This window comes from Semicossyphus pulcher, unplaced genomic scaffold (genome assembly GCF_022749685.1).
Source record: "Semicossyphus pulcher isolate SPU_LCO1_2020_fin unplaced genomic scaffold, fSemPul1.0.p SCAF_22, whole genome shotgun sequence".
In the NCBI taxonomy this organism is placed as follows: domain Eukaryota; kingdom Metazoa; phylum Chordata; class Actinopteri; order Labriformes; family Labridae; genus Semicossyphus; species Semicossyphus pulcher.
The window spans coordinates 11,835,382-11,853,644 of record NW_027211696.1 but is presented as its reverse complement, the minus strand read 5'-3'; the positions used below and the strand labels follow the sequence as shown (position 1 = coordinate 11,853,644).

General features: G+C 42.5%; 1 protein-coding gene across 1 annotated transcript in view; it reads left to right on the top strand.

Moving 5' to 3' along the window:
- The first annotated feature begins 607 nt into the window (after positions 1–607).
- Positions 608–18,263, top strand: part of arhgap24 (Rho GTPase activating protein 24) — an 83,657-nt gene continuing 66,001 nt past the window's right edge. Inside the window, exons 1-2 of the mRNA XM_069673504.1 lie at positions 608–1,022; positions 12,312–12,536. Of these exons, the coding sequence (XP_069529605.1) occupies positions 12,327–12,536 (210 nt within the window). The 5' untranslated portion in view covers positions 608–1,022; positions 12,312–12,326. The remainder of the gene's footprint in view (positions 1,023–12,311; positions 12,537–18,263) is intronic.

Genomic DNA, 18,263 nt, shown 5'->3' with positions numbered 1-18,263 from the left:
CTGTACATGTCATGTAAGAGTATAGCAGTCGATGTAGTGCAACATTTTTATTGTTGTGTGTTACATATAACATGAAGACTTATCTTTATTCAGTGGGAAATGTTCTTTAGAAGGACCCGCTGACAGACTGAGGAATAGGAAGAACTCTAAGACCACTCCCAGGTAAACAAGATGCACTTTCCACCGGTGTGTGTACAGCTGGGCTTGCACCAAAGTGAGGATGGTGTCACTGAATAAATGTTTGTGGAGCTGCATGCACGCAGTCATTTGTATATGTCGCCTTGTAGAAACCTTAAAACTAGGGCAGCTTTCTGTGTTTGTTTGCAGAATTAGTCACAGCTGATCTATGAGGAAATTCAAAATGATTTATATTCCACGCTAAGAAGCATGGCAAAGTTTGGAAAACTGTTGCTTGTTGAGAAAATACAAGAGCGATGTTGGTGCGTCGAGAGCCAGAGCTCTCATCTTGAGACTTCCTAAAACATGCTCTCACACACACACTCACTTTCCCCCTCCCTTTCTCCTCCCTCCTCCTCTCTGTAACCAACATACACACACGCTCTTCCCAGACTGAGAGTGAGCGTCTCACCAGCCGGGATGACTGGAGGACTTAGGACTGCATAGGCTGCAGTGTTTGCTGAGGGAGAGTGTGCGTTTGTGTGTGAGCGCATGTGTGTTTGCATGCGTCTGGCTCAGACTCCTGCTGTAATGGTGCCCCATGTGTGACTGTGCTGACCGCGACAGCCATCCTGTACACGGCGGAAAGCTTTCTCAGCATGCAGATGGTGTGAGCAGTCAGGGGGAAAGTTTCTAACAGCTCGTCTGATCCTCAACAACTCTATCCTCTCTGCACACACTGAGCTGTTACAAGGAGGGAAGCTGCAGCAGCTGAGCTGGACTACAACTTCAGCCCAGGACTTCTCTTCATGTTGATCGCTTACCTGTAACTGGATTGGATACAACAGCTGTGCATCAAAACAAGTCAGAGTCGGGGGGATTCCATAAGGCTGTTTATTTGAAAGGTGAGTCTGCTGAGTACACTTTTTATAATGTGTTTAAGACTTTGCGGTGATGTGTGTCGTCATTGTTCTTGTCCACACATCTCTACACACTTTGGCATGCAATAAGAGTGCGAGGATGCTGCAGGCAAATGGTCTGACTGACTGCTCCAGTCTTATAAGAGTTGAGTGACACTTGAAGTTATGTAATTTGTATTTTAAGCAGCTCTCTCTGGAGCTGATGTAGCATAAAGCACTAGATGGAAGCAGCTTTGATATTGGTTTGTTTTCCTAGATCTGTTTAATGTATTGCATATGTTAAATAAGTGGTTTTAGCTAGCTTAGCTAAGAACTAGAGGAGGTCAGTTAATGCCTCTTATTCATTCAACAGATACATCAGTTTGTTTTTTAAACAAACTTCCAGCATCACTTATTATCGACTGGATTAGATCACTATACAAATGAATCATTTGATGTATGTCCGCTGTGTTAAACTAATGGCACACCAGCTGTGTCATCAACAGTAACTGTCATATAGAGATTGGAGTTGAGGAAGTAGGTACACAGGTTTCAGTCATGTAAATGTGCGACACTCTGCATGGGCCTGCTGCGAATCAGTGAAACATATTTCAAATTAGCCACATTTTCAGCCTGTACCAGCATAACTTCAAGTAACCACGGCGATAATTGTTGAACTTAAAGCATCATATTTTCTGTACTTTTGAGGTAGGTTTCATTCATGTAATTAAAATTCAGTGCACTCTACTGCTCCGTTGAACCAGCGCTTGGCAATGTCTCGCTAATTCTGGTGCAGAACATACAGATGGCCAGACCGTTGCATATGCCATCCAAAACACACTGACCCCCTGTCTGGTTGTCGGCTGGCCAAACAGAGAAGAAAAACTCAATTATGTCTGGATTAATGCACTAGTTGTGCCGCATTTAAGAGGATGCCATTGACTGCAACTACTCACAGCAGACTAGCAAATGGAAAATTGAGGCAGAAAAGGAGAATAAGAAGATATTTAAAGACTAAGGATGAGAAGGAAAGGACAAAGTGCATTTCAGTAACTTGTCCCCCTCTGGTGTGATAATGGAAATGTGAAAGCAAACAAGGCGTCAGCTAAGGTAGAACGAGGGAAGATTTGATGACCCGTGTGCCAGGAATGTTCCCGGTGCACTGGCTGCGCTGCTGGAAAGCTCAGGGATCAGGTTCCCCGTGTCAGCTGCCGCACTCGACTGTTCCCAGGTCCAACTCTGTGATAGCTGTTTATTGAGAGAGGGAGAGAGGAAGGGATGGAGATGAGGAGGGCTGAAACTGCAGCAGAACCGGAGCCGAGATCAAAGTTGCAGTAGTAAAAGAAAAACTGAAGAAGCCTTTGGAACATCTTCAAAAACGTCAACCAAGTCCAGAGACATGAGAGAATTGTCACTCATATTTCTGTCCAAGCTTGTTAGCTTAGCTTAGCAAAAAGACTAAAAACAGTGATAAACAGCTAGCCTGATGTAATTAAAGGAGAACTAAACTATCACCACAAGTTACAACATGTTTTATAAACCTTCAAAAAGTTGGAAGTTTAACAAAACAACAATTCCTACCAGTAGCTTTTTTTTTTTTGTGACTCAGCAAAGTAAGTTTCCGGCATCTCCAATGGTTGCCTAGCAACTGCTGAGAGGCAGGCGATGTTGACGTTTACATTTTGACACTTAGTTTTTGTATGAAATAATCAAATTAGAGAGCTTTACAGGTGAGTTTAGGTGGATTTAGTTACTGTTGGATACAGGCACACCTTCCAATCTTTATGCTAAGCTAAGCTAATCGACTGCTCATAGTAGCTTCAAATTACCGACTGAAGGTCCCTCTCCATTTGTTGTCAGAAGCAGCCAAAATGTGGCACATACTGTTTTCACTGTTTCCAATCTTTATGCTAAGCTAAGCTAATCAGTAGATTCAAATTGACCATCTTCTCATCCAACTTTGCGCCGGAAAGCGATTACATGAACACAGGCTAGTTCATCCAGAGAATCTACAATAAGGTGACATTCATGAAGGTTGAATTGCATAGTCAGCTCTCCACGAACTGCACACAACATCTCTGGGGAAAATGACTATGATCACAGGTGTTATTTTCAGTTCCCCCTCTCACCTTGTGACCATAGCATATTCTTTCTTATTTTGTCTGGAAAGTATCGCCTTGGATTCTCTTTATTACAAAGGATCGCCACATCAGCAGTATCATTCTTTCAGTGAAGACAGTGTGTCAAACACATGTACAGTGAGTCAGCGGTCAATGTGAGATCTTCACCCTGGTTTCTCCACAGGGCTGCCTCTCAGTTCCCAGACATATTGTGACACATGGCACGGAGGAAAATATAGAGGGAGGGGCGGCAATGCTAGCGAGTGGGTATCGAGGCATCATACCAAAAGGGCTGCATTGTGGACTATGAAGAGGGCCACATATGGCGTCTAAATTGGTGTGAAGACAAAATAGACACTGACTCATCACATTGATTCATAAAAGAGAGTCAGGGAGTTCGTTTGGCATTTTAACAGCACCAGTAGAAAGAAAAATGTAGCTCCAAAAGCAACTGTGTTTGTGATACATTATATTGCCCAACTTTACCTTCCTTTCTGCTTTCATTAGTCGACCTATCTCTCCATGACTCAGAGAGGGTTGTGACTAATCATGGACTCGCTACCTTTCCCTAAATGAAGGATAGCTTCCTTCAGTGTTAAATCATCACAGACCTGGCTCGTGTGTGTCGGACGCAGCAGTGGATCACGTCTTTTTCATGTGTGTTGAGTACTTCCTCCTGCGAGCGCTCTGAAGCCCTTCCTCTTTCACATCCTCCACATGCTCTTGAGGTAGCAGCTTGGGTAGCAGAAGGGTTATATTTGTCTTTAACACATGTGGGTCATGGAGGCCCTACTGTGCGGACTGTAAGGGGGAAGGTTGCTCAGGGTTATTTAAAGGGTCGACAGCATCGACTGGCAATGTGCAGTTCATGTTTCCTCTGTTGCGTGTTTTATGGTGTTTTTATGGCATGAGGGTGGTGTGTGAACATGCTCAAACGAATGAGAGTCATAGGCTTTTCATTTGCATCAGCTAGCGTGGACTTTTCAAGTCTTTTATCTGAGTAAGCATCAGAGGGATGGTTGCTAATGAAACCAAGAAAGAGTTTATGTCTTGGTGGGTGGATTGAATCAGCTGTCAAACATGCTGACTTGCATATGCAGTAAAGCTGACACATCCTGTGTGTCTAGCAATCACATCATACTGGCAACTAGTGTACATAAGACAACTTAAGAAAGATAGAGAGGTAGGTGTACCTAGATAGATAGGTAGGTAGGTAGGTAGGTATGAGGATGAGTAGGCAGATTTGCAGATGGGTAGGTAGATAAGTAAATAGGTAGGTAGATATGTAGATGGATCAGTAGATATTTAGATAGATCGGTAGATGCGTAGGTAGAGATGAGTAGGTAGATACAGAAATAAGCTGGTAGATATTAGATAGGTGGGTAGATACTAATTGGGTAGGTAGGTAGATGGGTAGATGGTAAGTGGGTAGATGGGTAGATGGTAGGTAGGTAGATGGGTAGATGGTAGGTGGGTATATGGGTATATGGGTAGATGGGTAGATGGTAGGTGGGTAGATGGGTAGATGGTAGGTAGGTAGATGGGTAGATGGTAGGTGGGTATATGGGTAGATGGGTAGATGGTAGGTGGGTAGATGGGTAGATGGTAGGTAGGTAGATGGGTTGGTAAGTAGATATGTCGAAAGATGGGTAGACACGTGGATTGATAGGTACCTGGATACGTAGAGAGATAGGTACTTGGATACGTAGATTGGAACTCGTATACGTGGACAGCTAGTCACTCTGGTATGTACAGAGCTAGTTACTCGGATACGTCGAGAGATAGGTACTTGGACACGTAGATAGGAACTTGGATATGTAGATAGGTATGATGGGTATTTGGATACGTAGGCACTTGGATAGATTGGTATGTAGATACATAGGTGTATACGTAGAAAGATATATACATTGATATATTTAGAAGGATATGTAGATTAATAAGTAGATGCGTAGATAGATAGATAAGGTAATATGTAGATAGAATTGGAGATGGATACACAAAATTGAGTATTCAATTTGAGATTCTTCACAGATGTTATCAGGCTTTGAAAAGGCTCAATGGCAGCCTTGTTTTGACCCATTGTGATGTTTTTCTGTTCAACGCACCATTGACCTTTGCATCATCCAAGGAAAGTTGGCACAGACTTTACTGGCAAGCACCGAGGCCAGTGTGGAGAACAGCAGCTGCTGAAAAATTCAAATCTGAGGACTAAAGACAGACAGATGGTTATGGCACTGTCTGTCACATGTTAATGGGTATGAATAAAGAATTCATGTCTGCTATTCATCAGTGAGTCATCAAGGCTTCAAACAGTAGATTATTTGCATTAAATAACAATTATTATTTTTCATTAACAATGTGATTAATGGAAATCCAGGGCAATTGACTGTTAGCTTAAATCTCCGCTACGGCTACAGTCAAAAGTCACGTCTGGCGTGTCAAGCTTGTGTTCTGGGTGGTGTGTTTTTCGTAGCCTTTCCAAAACCAAGAATTCAAGAGCAAAAATATCCAACATCCACTTTGGGAGGCCAAACCAACCTGAATGCTATTTTTCAGCTAACGTTATAGCCGCTTTGTCTGAAATAAAGACGCATCACAACAATTTGAAAAGTGTGAAACCAGGCCGCACGTTTGTAAAACGCACTTTGGCACATTTATGGTGGCCTGTGGTGCTTTCTAGCAACCACACTATGGGAAAGGCGGTCATTCTAAGTTTGTGAAGTCCAATTTTCCCTCGACAGATTGCTCCCTTGCTGGTGTTGTGACCGGGCCACTTCCTGTGGTCACATAAGATTTCCTGTGTGTCCCTACCCGAAACCAATATTTCTTGCGCTTTGGGAAACAGTTTGTAAAGTCAAAAGTACTTGGAATTTAATGCTCTTTATTTGCAGCCCATAATGTATAATTTTGGTATCTCTGTTGTATTTTTACCTCCCAAAATGTTCCCTTCCACAACTTTAATGTCCTAAAAGATGAGCCAGAATGAGAAGTGAGGCCTCAAGCTCATTTCCACCAAACCAGCTCAGTTCAAACAAAGAGGAGTCAAACAGCAGCTCTGGCTTTCTGTGAGCGGCAGTACTTTCCCATATGGGGAACAAACAGTGTGTGTAAGCACTGAAAACGAGTGACCGCCTGATGCTGTGAGCCGGGTCCTGTATGGACAAGAAGGGCTGCAGTACCATGTTAGAGATTTTACAATCTCATCAAAGCTGATGTATAAAGGTTGCTATCACTTTATGTACACCTGCGTACGCATGTGACGTATCACAGGACCCATTTTTGTATCATGCACTGGTTCATCATCACAAGTATCAGTTAACATCAAATGATCATGTCCAAGGAAACTATTTAAAATGATCTGTTGGAGGATTCAGCGCTTACTTGGCTGCACTGAGCCCAGCTTTCATCGCTAAAGGCACGTCCAGTAGCTGTATTTTAGGATTTCACTGACAGATGCACATTTTGAAGCTACAACAAGGCGTCCCTGATTCTCAGACGGCCTTGCTCTGAATCCATTTAACCGATGGACAAACACAGACCGAGAATACTAATATCTCAGAGCTGAAACCCAGGTGGCCGTTTGAGACATTTATACCCTCAACACTCAGTCCACACCTTCTTTTCTCAGAGGAGTATGTATTTTATTACACACAGACATATAGATGCATAGCATCTGGCTAAGAAAAAATAGTGCATGCAGCAAAACCTTAGGGGGCTAATTCAAAAGCTATCTTTGTGTTGTCGTTTCAAGTGTACAGTTTGTGGTATCTGTTCATGTGTGTGTGTGTGTGGGCCTCTTGTTGTTTATAGCGAAGGTCACAGTGTCTCTGCACGCTGAATTCATAGCACGGTCAAAGTTCTCAGCCGGTCTGTGAGAAAATGTGTGGGTATTGGTAAACCCAAGACGTCCGAATGTAGCTTGACTGATGAGACAAGTGTTAGTGGACATGAGCAGATGGTGATGTTAAGTGTTAATTACTGGTTTGGAAATTGCATGCTCCATCATACTGCCGTGTTTGTTAAATAAGAGATCAAACTTGATGCGTTCACTGGATTTAAAAGAAAATAGGGCTTCATGTAGAGCTACCCAAATTTAGTTTTCCTCTTCAAGAAACTTTAGGCATCAGTTTCTAAATAGTTTTAAGCTTTTACTTTTTTTTTTGTATGATTCACAAGTGAAATTTTATTTGAAGTAGCTTTCCATTACCTTTGTTTAAGGGTGCTCTTTGTTGTTAATAGTAAACATCTAGTTCTCTTGCTTTTTCGGGGGCTGGGGCTTAGGGGACAAAGACACTACTGCCACACACACACATAAACACAGTAACTCATGCACCTGCACACACAGGCGTCTTTCAGGGACACAGAATGCACCTGTGAGCTGCTGCGTTCATGGTGCTGAATGGACAAAACAAGGCAGTGATGTGTTCTTGCAAAGACTTTGCAGTACTGTCTGGAAAATGCTTAGAACAACATCTGGCCCCATCAGGATGTTCACTCGAGAAAAGTGTGCAACAAGATTTACCACATATAAAATCTGTGTGTGGAAACAGGTCACCTACCTTGTCTTCAGCCCGTCTCCGATTGTTGCTTAAAAAAAATCAGGTATATTAACCCAGCAGATGTGTTTGCTTTGCTTAGCTAGCTCGTCACTCTGCTACAGAACCTTGTGTTATGATTATGTTGATTTATTTTACCAACCTTTTAGAATAGCTTTTGAGCAAATGTGTTTATAATGGGTTTATGTACTTTGGAATGAGCTACCTGTGGAAATCAGGCGAGCAAAATTCTTAGAAACATTAGAAATCCTTTTAAAACTAACTTAATTTGAAACAGGATTTTGTGTGGATCGCTCTTGCTGCTGAATCTAGACAATAAAATAGTAATTTAGCTTACATGGAATCCATAGCCCTTGTGTGCATATGCAAGGCGGTTTGATGAACTTGTTATTGGCCTGCACTATGGCTGGACGTGTTATAATAAAGCCATAGTAGCAGATCTGTAAAGATTTACTTGACATTTTAATATACTAATGTTTAGCAGTGTCTAAGTACACTGTGTTAGCATGCTACCATGTACAAATGTTAGCATATGAGGCTGAATGTAATTAGTTTTGCAGGTATTTAATCATTCGCCAAATTATTGGACAGGTAAACTTTGGCCTGATGATGGCGCTGGAGAAAATGTCAGAGGGTCACCAAAGCTTTTGCACTTAATGCTGAAGTGAACATGAACATCTGTACCAATTTCCATAGTAATCCATCCACTAGCTTAACAGATATTTCACTCAAAACCACACGTTTAACCTCAGAGTTGCACTAGAGAAAAAGTTACATTCAGGCACACATATTCACCATTAACTTCATGACTATAAATCATTATTGCATTATTAATGCCATATTCTGCATGACTATATTTGGCAACTACTGTGTCATTTTTAAGAGATTTACCTCACTACCCGTCTAACTACTGCTTATTAAATCCATTATCTATACCATTTGTCTTTTTGAGGGTCGCAGGGGGGCTGGAGCCGATCCCAGCTGTCATCGGGCGAGAGGCAGGTACACCCTGGACTGATCGCCAGTCAATGACAGGGCTGAAGACGGGGGGGTGGTGATCATCCGACTAGAGGGAGAGACAGCGCTGGTCAGAGACAGATCTGTGTGTGTTTTGATGCTCTGCAGCCTACCTGTCTCAATAACGTCGCACTCCGTCCGTATTTCCGCGGACAGTTAAAGTACAAAATTCGTTCCACATGCTATCATATGTCCATATCCTGTTTAGTTCACATATTTCAGTGATAAACACAGAGCTGTAGAGGGGCTTCATGATTAAACAAAGTTTCATATCACGTCGTGGGATGTGAAGCCAGGGTTGCCAGATCTGCAGTTTTCCAGCTGAATTGGTTTACTTTGTGTTAAGTGTTGCTGCAGGCGAAAAGACCAGCTCGGTTGTACACTTCGCACAGCCCATGCAGCGATTCTGGCAGACACGTATTGGGTTTCGCAGCCTGGTACTAAACGACCCAAGGCCTGGTTCTGGTCCGCGGCCCGGAGCTCTAGCTGTAAGGTGTATCATGCAGCCCCCGACAATTAAAGGGGGAATAAAAAGTACTGCATGCTCCTCCTGTGAGGGTTAGGGTTAGATGCTGTATTTATTAGTTTCTGGTAAACACACAGTGTCTCCATGATTCTGTTAGATCTGACTTTCAGCTTAAACATAAAAATTAAAATGAGTAACCTTCTAAAGGGCACAATACATCTTGCTGTTCCCGCATCGGCTAAAACACACGCACAAATCTTTCCACTAATCTTCCTCCATTTCTCTATTAATTTATAGGTTTAGTAATGATTACGCCTTCTGTCCCTGTATGGCCATTCATTTCCTCAGGACTGGACCTCAGTGTAATGTAAATTCTGAACAGCATTTCTGCTCCCTGCCACCTCCCAAGTTATTCACATTAATAAATCCTTGAGTTATTTACCATTATAATTCGTAGCAGTGCAGAAGAGTCCCAGCAGTGCTGTTAACCGGGCCTTGTGCAGGAGGCATGAAATTGTAAAGGGGCTGTGGTACCAGGCTGGCAACACAGCATGCGACTCCATCAACAGATGGATGAATCCACCCTAGACTGTTATGTGTGTGTGTGAAGTTACAGATTGTTTAAGCTAAGAGAATAAAGTGTGGGAAGCAGCCGGGTTAGAGAGGTTATTCCCTCCAATATTAGCGTTAAATGATCCCACGCAATGAAGAATTTTCCCTTGAATGAACCTCTCACAGATGATAGCTTTCTCTGCTGTTGAACTGAGAGCACTACCCACTCTTTCCCCACATGGATCCAACATGAGAAACGAGCAAAGATGAAGTAGCGACAAACAAAAGATAATAAGTAGGTTATGGCCACCAGAGTGCAAAACAAGTGAAAAACAGCTATTTTCTTGGAGGAATCCAGGTTAGTGAGCATGTTGGTGCATGCACATGGCATGCATACAGGACACACTGACTTGGACTGAGTGCATGGAACAAGAGAGAGGTTTTAAATCACCTCCACAGCCCTGCTGCACTTGCTCTGCTGCTGCCTGGAACACTGCTGGGCTGCATCTGGTCCTCATCTAGACCTCATCTGGACCTGTGGGCTGTTTGGATTTCTACCAATGCAAGCTCAACCAGAGCCACAGATAACATGGCAGCGCTTTAACACTGACAGCAACAGTCTCCAAGTAGTGGCATATGTCAGTGAGTGATGCAGAGGTTTAAACAGGCTATTGTTCCTATGGAAACAATGACTGTGTCAGAACTTTACAGTCCACTGGGGAGTGAGTCCTGATTTTGTTGCTGTCTGAATGATAAGTGAGAATTATTATGCCCTATATAGTGGAGGCAAAGTATCCCACAATGCATTGTGTAAAGTAGAGTAAAGCAGAGCACCAGATAGGTAGATGGATGGATGGATTGATAGATAATGGATGGATGGATGGATGGATGGATGGATGGATGGATGGATGGATGGATGGATGGATGGATAGATGGATGGACGAACGGATGGATAGACGAATGGATGGATGATAGATGGATAGATAGATATGGATGATGATTGGATGGATGGATGGATGGATGGATAGACGAACAGATGGATGGATAGACGAATGGACAGATAGATAGATAGATAGATAGATAGATAGATAGATAGATAGATAGATAGATAGATAGATAGGCAGTTGGATGAACGGATGGATGGAGGGATGAACGGGTGGATAGATGAACAGACCGATGGATGGATTATAGATGGATAGATAGGTAGATAGGCAGTTGGATGAACGGATGGATGGATGGATGAACGGATGGATGGAAGGATGGATGGGTGGATTATAGATGGATAGATAGGTAGATGATGGATGGATGGATGGGTTATAGTTGATAGAGAGGTGGATGGATGGTTGGATGGATAGACAAATGGATGGATGGATGGATGGATGGACAGAGATAGATAGATAGATAGATAGGCAGTTGGATGGATGGATGAATAGATGCATAGATGAAAAGATAGATGGATGGACAAATGGATGGATGGATGGACAAACGGATGGATGGATGGACAAACGGATGGATGGATATACGAACAGATGGATGGATAGACGAATGGACAGATGGATAGATGGATGGATAGATAGGCAGTTGGATGGATGGATGAATAGATGCATAGATGAAAAGATGGATGGATAGACAAAAAGATGAATAGATATACAAATGGATGGATGGATGGATGGATAGACTTCCTTACTCTTAACTACTATTAATCCAAACTGGGATATTCCAGTGTTACAGCAGCAGGTTATCCAGCACAGGACATATACACCATGGAGTCCTCTACATGTGTTGACCTGTTTGAAAGTTTGAGGTCCAGCAAATAATATTTGTCACATTTTGCTCCAATGTGATCCCCTTAAATAAAAAGATTTCTGTCATATTTAAACTGCAGAACAGTTAAAAAGTTTCAGGTTTAAAAGAGACAAAATATCACACTGAGGAAAAAGGCTGGCGGGCCGACATGTGGGTGAGACAAAAAACTGGATCAAGAGATTAGAGGTTTGGCCTGTGGTCTTGTTATCTGGCTTATGAATTCTTCCTCCCACCTTCTGTCTTTGTCTCCTCGCAACACTCGACTGTTTGCCTGAGAGGCCATAATGCTCGATGAATGGCAAACAACAGCAAAGGCTGCAAACATTCCTGTCGGGGCCGGCTCCTCTAAATCCCCCAAAACAAAACAAAATATTCCCATTTACCTCAGGTGGTATCTAGCCACGCAGATGGTTTAAGGTGTTATTTGCTGAGGTTTTAGAAAGAGACAGGTTGTGGTTGAACTGAAAATGATGATTGGAAAAACTCAACTCGGGATGATACACAGACTACTGGAAGAAAATGGTTTCCATTAAGTGAACTGAATAAATAAACGAACAGACATTTGTGTTGGACTGTGGTGATTGTGGTGTCCTGATCGTGCAAGCACACTTCCTCTCGTGGTTTAAATCTTGCACAATATTTGGAGTTTTACAGTCAGTGGATTTATTTATAAAAGCTGTTCTGCATCGTCAGTTCAACCTGTTCCAGAGAGTTGCCCACTTGAAACTTGCAACTTCCGTTAATCTAAACAGATATTAACCGTTTTCTCTCTTTGCAGATTTGACTTGCTGTAATGGACGACCAGTGCGTGTCCCACAGCAGTCCCCAGCGCGGCGGAGGTCACGGCAGCACGGAGACGCAGCGGCGGGGACGGCCCAGTGTCATCAGGTGTGGGTGGCTCAGGAAGCAAGGAGGCTTTGTGAAGACTTGGCACAGTCGCTGGTTCGTCCTGCGAGGGGAGCAGCTCTACTATTACAAAGACGAGGAGGAGACCAAAGCGCTGGTAAGGCTGCGGACACACTGAAAGACTAATGCGGACTCATTTTGAAACACATTTCACTGACCTTCTCTTAGGCTTTTATAATGACATACTGCTGTGTTCTAGGTCTACAAGTTGTATAAATGTAGGACATATTGTTATCATCTCACCACTTCTCCATGATCAGCAAATTAAAGAATAGAGTGAAATCCAGAGTGACATCAGATGATATTTCTAATTAAAACAACACTTAAGCACCTTTCCCACTGGTCAAAAAACCCACTAACACCTGCTAACACTCGGCTTTTTTGCTTAATGGGAATGGTTACAATCGCGATCAGACCCGGGTCAAAGGACTCGCAGTAGACCCGGGTAATTATCGCCTCAGCTCTGATCGGCAATGATGGGAACACAAAACCTGCGTCAACACGCTAATCTCCGCCCTCTTTCCGGCGCGAAGCTATGCTCCGTCGGTAACTTCTGCGACTCCTTGTCATCTCAGCTACCAATTCCGCCTGTTTCCGTTCGAACATCGTTCCAAATTGTTTGGCGCCGTGTTCGATAAATAAACTGAATGAGTAATAGATACAATAAAGACCTAATAACCGAAACATCTTAACTGTTTACTAACCCTGGTTACACAGCAGAAAAGAGACCAAAAGCAGGATACTCCACTGGCAATGGGAAAAGGGACAATCAGCATTTATAAGCAGGTCTTGCCAAGTCTAAAAAACCTGTGTCAACGTGCTAATTACGGTCAGAAAGAGGTATCATAAACTCTATTTAGCTACCTACAGCTAACGTTAGCTTTAAAACAAGTGCAATAACAATGTTTATTAAATGTAAATAAAATCATGCTTGAAGTTTTTTATAGCTCATATTCAAATTGCTTAGAAAGCACAGAAGGCGTAGTTGTTGGTCGACTAATGTCTCAGTTTCCTGACTTACTTCCTCAAATGTAAAATTACTCTGCTGCACTTTTCCAAAGCAAATTACCACTAGTTATGCTGTTTCTGCTTTTTTAATAATAGTTCATGCTTGTTTTAAAAATAGAAATGTGAGAAAGTTTGTGTAGTTGATGGAAAGAATGAATCCAAACGTAGTTCATCTCAAACATTCAAACTGTCTCAAACAAGAGATTAAAATCTTTGAGCCCGATGGGATATGAAGATCTGCTTGATTAGAATAAGTTTTATTTTGGCTGTCCTAAACTATTGTAAGCTTGTTTTGACTGAAGCCAACGCACCAAGCTCTCCTGATAGAAGAGGAGACAATGAGTGATGCAGACAATAACGCCGTCTCTAACGTTACTGTAACCAGGCAGCCTCTCTCACTGAGCATGTGCAGACTGAACAAAGGAGCAGGACCAGACAGACTTTTGACGCTCATTAAAAAGACAAATCACACACGTGGACGCTGCATGTTTATAACAAAGTTTCTCTGGTGAAGCTAAACTGACGTCTGGGATAAAGAGAAATTAGAACGTGGTGACAGTGATTTATGTTATTTCTGTTTTAGAGCTGCTCGGGGATCAGTTTGCTGGATTGAGTGTCAGGGAGCCACAGACAGCTGAGTACAGATTACAAGGGATATTAAAGGCGTAGTCTGGCATCTTGAGAAATATCAATTGAAACAGCCTTCATGTCGGTCAGTATGAAACTACAGCCATGAGATCATTAATAGCGTAGCTTACAGCAGAAAGACAGGTAGAAGCTAGCCTGAATGTGATCGGTGATTATAAAGTTAGCTTGGGAAGTGCCGGTGGGTGGATTGTTTTAACTTTGAACTGAGCTCCGCTGGCGGTTTTCCCCTTGGAAGAGTCGTTGCTATGCTAAGCTCAGGGGCTGATGCGGATAATGAGATTGCTCACTATGCAGGTTCACAGCAGCCACGTCTCACTAAATAGCCAATAAATAATTTGGCAATGTTTATAAATAATTCAGCAGTATATCACATCACGGTGTTTCTTCATACGGCCTCATCATGCCAACTCTACTGACTCTGTTTGTGCAGGGACATATTGTAGGGACAACAACTACAGGTGCCATGGTATACAGAGTAATTAAGTCCTGTAGGGAGGAGGTTGCGTTGAATAGACTTTCACTGTTGTGGAAAACCAAAGGTAAGGGTGCTTTCACACCTGACAGCTTTGGTCAACTTTACCCGGAAAGTCCCGTTCGTTGCTTTCATGCTTTCGAACTCTGGTGCGGACCAAACCATCGGATCATGGTCTGCCAGAAAAGATGGTCCGGTTCAATTCCGGTGAGAGCGTAATCTGAAGTAGGACCTAATACAGGAAGCAAACCAAAAAAACAGTGCATTGTGGGTTGTTAGCAGGTGCTGACACTTGCAGAGACAGCCACGCAGACAGGCAGCAAGATGAGGACATAGGACAGACACGGGGAAGTGATGAGGCGAGGGCTCTACTGTGGGCTGACCAAACAGTTGCACAAACGCACAACAACACGGAGGTAATCAAACTGTTCAGTGACAAACTGAAGGTAAAAAAAACCCATTAAAGTCTGTAATTGTTGGAGTGTGCTCTCTCACTCTACTTTACTTCAGGGAGTTTTACCAAGTGGAAATTCTGACCAATCAGAGAGCGGTTTCCTCGCACATCAAAACTTTTGGTCCGCTGGTAAAAGCTGCCGTGTGAACACAAAGCAAACTCGAGTCTTTGATTCGGATCAAACACACTTGAAAGCACCTTTAATGTTGACTTATTTGCTGCATTTATTTACATTAAGTTGAGCAAGAATGCCATTTAACTTAAACGCATAACCTAACTGATATACTATCCCCTTTGCTAAATGTTTACTAATGTTTTTAATGCTAGCCTCAAAACCAAAGTCACCTGATTATGATGATGGAGGGCTCTTAATTAAGGTCACCTGACTTTGTGCTTTCCTGCTCACTCATGCAAAAAGCTGAAAGTGCATAGACATGACATGCAAAATGTTCTTAAAGGTGGTGTGCGTCATCTCATGGGATCATGTTCTTCACACATTCTAGTTGGAATTAATTTTAATTGACATTGTGTACATGAGTCTGTAAGCTAGCTACTTACATAAGGCTGATTCAGAGTTAACTACATGTTGTCTTTTATTAGTCAGCAGTTGTTTCCTGATATATCCGTTACTCACACACTCAGTTATTTCTTGTGGAGTCGTATCCTTTGCGTGTTTGAGGCCAGCTGTTTCACACCAGAAGCTCTCCTCTTTGTCTGCACAAAACGAGAAATACGCAAAGGACCACAACCTTTTATGATATCTATTCCATCCAAACAATCTCCTCTTTTTTTCCAGGCGAAACTTGAACACTTTGTGCACAATTGAAAATCCTCATTCTGCTCATCTACCCACACGTTCGTGTCTGGCTGATTTCCCAGAAAGCTCAGCTCGGCCAAACCCGAGCCACATCATCAGCAGAAGTCTGCGAAGGTTAAATCTCCAGACCTGAAGGTGGGCCACTGTCCAGATACAGTGAGCGGAGATATCCTTTACTGCTATTCCTGGGTAGCTCCGGTTCTTAATGTGGGCTTATTTCAGGAGCACCAACAGTTTTGTTTATGTTCTCGGTGTTGTGTACATCCTGAGGGAATGATGCAAAATCTGCGGAGCCGTTTTTCATAATAATTCACCGAATATGACAAGAAGCAATTTGTTTTACTTTGAAATGCTCTTGCCATCTCTGCTCAAATGTTATTAATTAATGTCCCTGAAACTTCAGCGACTTGATGAAAACTCTTTCTTTCATCTTATCCCACTTCTGAAACGACGCCAACATCAATTTCAGATACCTAAACCTGCTACTTTTTTTGCGGAGAATGAGAATTCTCACTCAAACTAGGTCAGGCACGGAGCAGTGCGCTCAAAGTCCTTAAATCTCCATGACCTCCAAAGCAGAACAGCATGGAATAGCACAAGAAACGCAGCCTAACAAGACACAGCAGTACCCAACAGGAGAATAGAGAAGTTTCTAACATCCTGAAAGGCAGAACTCAAGTAGGGCAAAGAGGAGAAACCGACTGAAGCTGTTCTTATCCTCTTACACTGATGTTAAAGATCAGTGCGAACACACTCAAACGACACAAAAGACACATCAGTTAACGCTGAGTGTGTGCGGCGGAGTTAAAGCTCCCCATAACGCAGCGGTGTGAAGCCATATTTAGATCAGCTATTAATTAATTCTCTCTTACGCTATGAAGTCTCCATTTGTTACCTGTCACAGTCGCCTAATTGCTGCCTCCTCAGTGGAAGCGGGAACATCTGCCGCTCTCTGTTGCCATCGAAACGGAAGACGCCAACAATGCCTGGACTCATTAGTCATATTTAAAATGTCTGAAATCGTTCCCTTAGTGCACTTTATTTGCTTTCGGTCATTTATTATAGTCTGTGTTTTTAATTTCATGGCTGTTTTAAGCCTGACAGTAAAGTGTATTACCAAAGTTCTCTCAAGGTCAACTAATTAAGGTGCCCATAACAGTAGCACTACTATTTTCTAACTAAGTCCACAATGCATCACTTTACATCTATATAACTACTCTCTAGTAATATTTCCTTTCTTCTACTCCAGTCCAGTTGGCGGCAGTAATGCAGCTCAAAGCTTGTTTGCCAACTGTTTATAAACACTAGAAGAAGATGAACTCCACTCCACTTTTGGTTACAAGTAGGGCCTTTTCCCAAACCACTCCCTACACCCTCTCTCTATCCACTCCATTTGCGCGCTCATGTGGAGGCTCCGCCACACTGAGTGCTGTCCAAAACCTCTGAGTGTGGAGTGGAGCTGTTAAACCCTCCACCTGCACCAATGCTAACTTACCGAGCAGGTGCAACGCTGTGTCATGTTCGTCATGAGATGAGAGACGTAAATTAAAGTTCCATGTTATTACCCGTACAAACAAGAACTGCTTTAATTAAGATAAACATAAAATAATACACTGATATCAGCATGTTAACGTTATATTCAGGATCTGATAAACCGTTTTGGATAAAGTGAAAAGTTTTTTATATTAACAGGGACGGCTGTAAAAACTCAGCAGGTCATTAACATGAGTTTGAAAAATATATTTAGGCAACAAATAAGAAAATCCACCGAGGAATGAAGCTCGGGATGAAGTTTATTTTCCTCATAATGTGCAGTGATTTGTATGTATGACATGAAACCATGGTTACGCAGATTTCCTGCCTCCGCCGGAGGAGTGAGGGAAGTTCATCTCAAAGCTCGGCGCTAAACGAAGGGTGCTCCGTTCAACTGTGAGTGTGACGTGAGTTCAATCCATGACGGAGTGGGAGTGGGAAGGGTCCGGTTTGGGAAAGGCCCTTATAGTCAGAACCAGAGAGTCACTAAATGGACATGTTTGGGTGAAGTCAGAGTCGTGTTTTGTAGCTAATGTAAAGGCTTATGTTTAGGCTACACAATGCTAACCTCCTTAGGCTACTGTTCACCTCCCATCCCCCAACAAAAAGCACAATGAGCCTTATGACTAGAGATAGACCGATATGGTTTTTTCAGGGCCGATACCGATTATTAGTAGTCAAGGAGGCCGATAACCGATATTTGAAGCCGATATTCATTTGCAGTAAAAGTTAAAATATTTGCGTCAAAATTTTGAATAATACAAACTCCAACACTTAACTTTGTTTAAATGCCTTTAAGCATATGCATCAGAGCCAAAATAACCCAGTGTTAAATTGATCTCTTATCGGCCGTTGGATTAAAAAATAAAAATAAAAAAGGCCGATGCCGATA